The following is a 5,395-nucleotide window of genomic DNA, read 5'->3' as shown; positions in this document are numbered from 1 at the left end:
GATCCAAATTTAAATAACTTAATATTTTGGAGTTTTTTAGTTAAACTTTTCATTCTAGAGCTTAATATTTTCATTCAGTCAAAAAAATGTTATTTTTGTTCATAACTCAGATAGTTTAACTGACGGATGATTAACACCACCAAACCACTATAATAATAAATATTTAAGAAAAAGATCAGATGAGCTGCTCCAAATTAATAAATTACTTTCAAGTAAATATTGTTTGAATAACAAAAAGTTCAAAGTACAATGATATTATTTATTTTTTTCTAATTTTTCATAGGCGTTTATTTGCCAAATACTTGAACTTAAGTATCTCTTATCACTAAGAAATGAGAAATAGCTTCTAAATACCTTTAGATCCCATTCAGATATTACAAAATGGCTTGTAAGGTTGTAATTTTGCTCTTGGGCTTAATCGCCCAAATTCTCGCCGATTCTTGTACAGTTTCTGACTATAACAATGTAGCAACTGCGGCAAAAACCTGCGATACTCTCACCCTAAAAGATATCGAAATCCCTTCAGAAACCACAATGACAATAGCGTTAAAAGATGGCGCCACGTTGGTATTTGACGGTCATGTAACGCATGTGGTGGCTGAATGGGCTGGAGATTTGGTTCGTATTACTGGAAAAAATGTCTTGGTTACTGGAACAGATAGTAAGTAGGACATGATCCCAATACTTTAATTCTCTGATTAACATAATCGTTTTATTATAGATCACTTATTGGATGGTTTAGGTCCGAAACACTGGAAAGGTGACTCCGAAACCACCATTTTGAGGCCGAAATTTATGAGGTTTAAACTGAACGATTCCCATATTAAAAATTTGAAATTGAAGAATTGTCCTAATAATTGCTTTTTGTTGTCGGGTAGCAACAATCTGGTTACGAACATCCACGTGGATAATTACGATGGTTATCCGGTAAGAGCATATCACACATCTTCCCTTAAAATTATGTAGTTATTTAGGAATTTATATTTTTATGAGCTTCTAAAGCTTTTTTTAAAATTTTATATGCATTTCACATCTTTTTCTCTTTTTTCTTTTAAGTTATAACTATAACAAAACAAAAAATAAAAACTGCACTATCACAATAAATTAAATTAAACTTTCGTCAAATGGTGACATGTTTCAAACATCACGTGTACATTAGAAATCAAAAATAAAAACACCTATTGGACAATAATACAATAAACACTTCTGATGACAAGCAGAATTTTTAAAACGTTAATATCTAAATTTAATGAAACATTTCTACTGGTGACATCCATAAACACATACATAAAAAACTTAAACAAAATATATAGTATTAACAGTTGAAATCACGGGAAGGCAATTTTTAATAGTTTAGAAGTGAGGCATCTACAGTATAAATTATAAAAACGATTAGTTATAGTGGAAAGATGTCATCCATTTTTTTCTCAAGAGACGAAATAAAATACGAAACAAAAGTAAAAACTGCAGGTCACGGTCTCATTAAATATAAAAAATTATTAAACGCTACACGTGTTTCGCTCCCATCGAAGAAGAATCTAATCTAAAAATACATTTAAAATTTTAAAAATTTTTTTATTTTTTTTACCTGCACCTGCACTAACACATTATAACTAACAACAAATCAAAATTTAAAAGCTAGGTTAGGTTAACAATATCCAGCGTATCCACGGTAATATTTATATACAGTGCGCCTCTTAATTGTCCCCTTCCCTCTTATCTTTTGAATGCGTTTATATAAAGAAATTTGGTACACATCATTAGCAAACTAAATACTACTTTTTGGTCCCTAGCTTATTTTGCAAAACTTCAAAATGGTGGCGGGACGCCATTTTGAAAAATAAAATTAAATAGAAAGGGGGGTCCTGCGATACATAGTTTGCTTTCACTGAATGTTTTGGTTTTGGTCCTAGAATATTAAGTCATTACTTTTACCCATAGCAAAATGGCAACCTTTTAAAATCTTATTTTTCGCATTTTCATTTATTTTTAATTTCTTTAATACACCTGTTTAGGTGTTATTTGTTTGTAGAGTTTGTATTTTTTGTCATGTCAAAAAAAAATATTTTGGCGTCCCTCCGCCATTTTGAAGTTTTGCAAAATGAGCTAGAGTTCAAAACGTAGTATGGCAGTGTATAGCTTGCTAATGTTGTGTGCCAAATTTAAATTTTTTATATAAACGCATTCAAAAGATAAGAGAGGGGGATGGGGCAAGCAGGGAGCAAGGGAGCCGCACTGTTTATTTAATAAGCGATTTTGTTTGTGTACGATGTCTCTCTCATATGCCTACTCTTCCTAATTTTCCTCTATGCGGCGGAATTCTATTTTGGATTCTTAAGGAAACTGAGATAAAGAGCATAGATTCATTCGAGATAAAGTGCTGGAGACGTATGCTCAGAATTCTTTGGACAGCTCGTTTTACAAATGGTAGAACAATTGAATATTAAAAAAAGAGAGCAAAAAATAGGCTTTGTTTCACATGTTTGGTGACATGGAAGGTAAAAGAGGACGAAGAAGATCTCCCACAAAATACACCGATCACATTGTCGCAACAAACGACGTTCCAATATCAGACTGCAAAATTCACGCAAGACCAGGAAAACTGGAGAAGTATCGGCAAGATAAATTTATGTTCTCACGTTACCTGTGTCAGATTAGCGACTAAAAAGAAGATGAAGACACACTAAACTCGATTACTTAAGACTACTAGACTAATATTAATTTACACTGGATTTATTTATTCTTATACTTTTTGCGACTTAAAAGTCGCCCCAACATTCTGGCCTCTTAGTGGCGAAGGCTCCTTATATATTAAGTATACCACTGGTCCTGAAAATGTGCCAACTTGCTACGTGTTTCCAAGATGTCACGCGGTGTGCCCATCATTTACGCTACGGTTAAAATCGTTACAGTGTCCCTTTCCTCAGTCCATTAAATCCCGAAATGATCCCAAATATGGTGAGTCGATATAGACATTTACCATCGGCGTCTTTGGCAAGCAATTCCTCGTTTAGAGAACACAAAGCTTTCCAAACATCTTTATAGGTTGGCTTCTGATTTGATATAGCCAGGTAGAAAATCTGTCTACCAGTTTCTTCATCAGGTACCTTGAGTCCTGTAAAGGGCATCGTTAAAGACTTCCAGAACTTTGTATATTCCATCCCAGGATGTTGAAGGTTCGGTGACTCTTTTACTCTTAGAGTCGTACAGCCAAACGAACTCGCCATTGTTGTAGCTTCACCTGATCGCTGGGATCTTAAATGAAAATGCGAACTTAACTATGAATGACCTCCCTGGCAGCGTATTTACATACTATACTACAGCATAGAGCACCATAGAACTCGGCGGCTCTGCACTGCAGTATAATATGTAGTTTAGAAATGCGCCTATTTATCACTACAAACAGAGCATTAGAAAGAAAAATATTTTTATGTGATTTCTTTGGTGCCTTATGTAATATATATTATGTAATCCTTATATATTATGTAATCATTTATGTTGTTATTATTATTGAATTTTTTTTTGCTGACTATTTCGATATAAAAGTTAAAGGATGTTTAAATATTTAATAAATATGATGCGATTGGAAAATCTAAAACAAACCTAATGTTGTGAAGGTGGGTTGTATTTAAAAAAAAAATTAATAGTGACTTGTGGGCTTTTTAAGGTACGTAACCGTACAACTTTTAAATACGGACGCGTAAAACGTAATTTTTTTAGTCCATTCCTAACTTTGGTTTAATTTAAAAATATACGTTTCGCTTCAAAATGTAGCCGAGTTCTATGGTGCTCTATGCTGTAGTATAGTATGTAAATACGCTCCCCGGTAACAGAGATTCTTCATGGGCAAACAAATATCGAGAAAAGGAGTAATCCTTTCGTCTCTAATTGAGCAAGAACTTATGAGTTTAGAATATTACGTCACTATTGCATTCTCTGGAGTTATCCGCCATTTTAAAAGTTAAAACCGTCACTTGTATCTTATATCAACAAAATCCAAATTTTTCCTTGTTTTATTCCAGGGTGTGGCCGGTAAGAAATATGCCAAAAACACCGATGGATTTGGCGTCAGTGGTACCAACAACACCATATTAAACTCGAAGGTGGTGAACCAAGATGACTGTATAGTGGTGGGAGGTGGTTCGAAACTCACTTTCCAGAATATCCACTGTAACGGTTCCCACGGATTAAGTTTATCGGTAATTTAAGATTTTGATGTCATAGTTATTAGTACTGATTTCGGTTTTTAGGTTAAAGGAGGTGACGTGTCCGATGTCCAGTTCCTAGACTCAAAAATTGTATATGCCAATAATGCCATTCATATTAAGACGAACAACCAGGGCAGTACTGGATCGATTAAAAATATTTTGTATAAAAATATTGAATTTAACCGTAAGTAAATAAGGTTAGGTGACTACAGTAAATAAATGAGTAAAAAAATTCAGATATCGATCGCTACGCAGTTTCTATCCAAGAAAACTATCCAAGCGGAGAAGCCAAGGCCAACATTCCGATTACAAACTTGACCCTGGATAATGTCTATGGCAGTATGACCGGCAAGAAGAGCGTGGCAATGCAAATTATATGCGCGACAGGAGGCTGCGCAGATTGGACTTTTAAGGATGTCAAAGTTAGCGGGGCTAAGAAATCTAACGTTTGTCAAGATGTGCCATCAGGAATTTCTTGCTAGTGTTATTTGATTAAAAGAAAATACATTACGATGTTTTTTTATGGAGTTTTACTTACTAAGCTAAAAGCTGCTGGCATTCGGGGCAGGTTATTGGAATGGCTAGCAAATTAGCTTCGAGACCAATTTCAAGTTATGAAAATAAATATTTAACGATCTAAATAATTATTCCAAGTCCTGCCGAAGTTCCTTATGAAGGAATAATAAGAGATTTTCAATTCTCTAAATTCTTATGTTTTTCTGTTGATCTAAAATGGTATATTACCGTTTCTTTTTATTTTATAGAATTATATTTTGACTACTTCAACCAGGCGTAACAATACTAGGTCAGTGTTGTGAGAAGAATTCTCTGCAAAATTTTACTTAACATGCTTTAATAAGAAAAAGAATAAAACCCTTTTAGATTATAAGTTTAAAAGATCGTCTTTATCTCAGATTTCATTAATACGAGATCTGGAGTTTATATAAAGATGTATATCTAATGATGACTGAAATGAACGTAAGGGCGATTTCTTAAATATTTAGCCTACAAGTCCATTATTCTTCCAGTCAATGAATATACCCAAATTTTACAACATCTACAAAATGTATTTTTTGTTTTAGTCAATAGAGATCGGGCAGATTTTAAAATATTTTATAAGCTAATTAACTTTGTGCTTCCACAAATTAATTTCTTCAACGCAGCTTGTAGGTCCCACAAGAAATACA

At 33.6% G+C, this 5,395-nt stretch overlaps 1 protein-coding gene across 1 annotated transcript; it reads left to right on the top strand.

Annotated features, from left to right (window-relative positions):
- The first annotated feature begins 361 nt into the window (after positions 1 to 361).
- LOC126750691 (uncharacterized) lies at positions 362 to 4,731 on the top strand. Its single transcript, XM_050460387.1, has 5 exons — positions 362 to 661; positions 722 to 927; positions 4,023 to 4,199; positions 4,251 to 4,392; positions 4,446 to 4,731. The coding sequence occupies exons 1-5, from the start codon at positions 382 to 384 to the stop codon at positions 4,688 to 4,690; spliced, it is 1,050 nt and encodes a 349-aa protein (XP_050316344.1). The 5' UTR covers positions 362 to 381; the 3' UTR covers positions 4,691 to 4,731.
- Positions 4,732 to 5,395: the final 664 nt, after the last annotated feature.

Source organism: Anthonomus grandis, chromosome 2 (genome assembly GCF_022605725.1).
Source record: "Anthonomus grandis grandis chromosome 2, icAntGran1.3, whole genome shotgun sequence".
In the NCBI taxonomy this organism is placed as follows: domain Eukaryota; kingdom Metazoa; phylum Arthropoda; class Insecta; order Coleoptera; family Curculionidae; genus Anthonomus; species Anthonomus grandis.
Note: the sequence above shows the minus strand (reverse complement) of the source record. Positions and strands in the feature narration are given on the sequence as shown.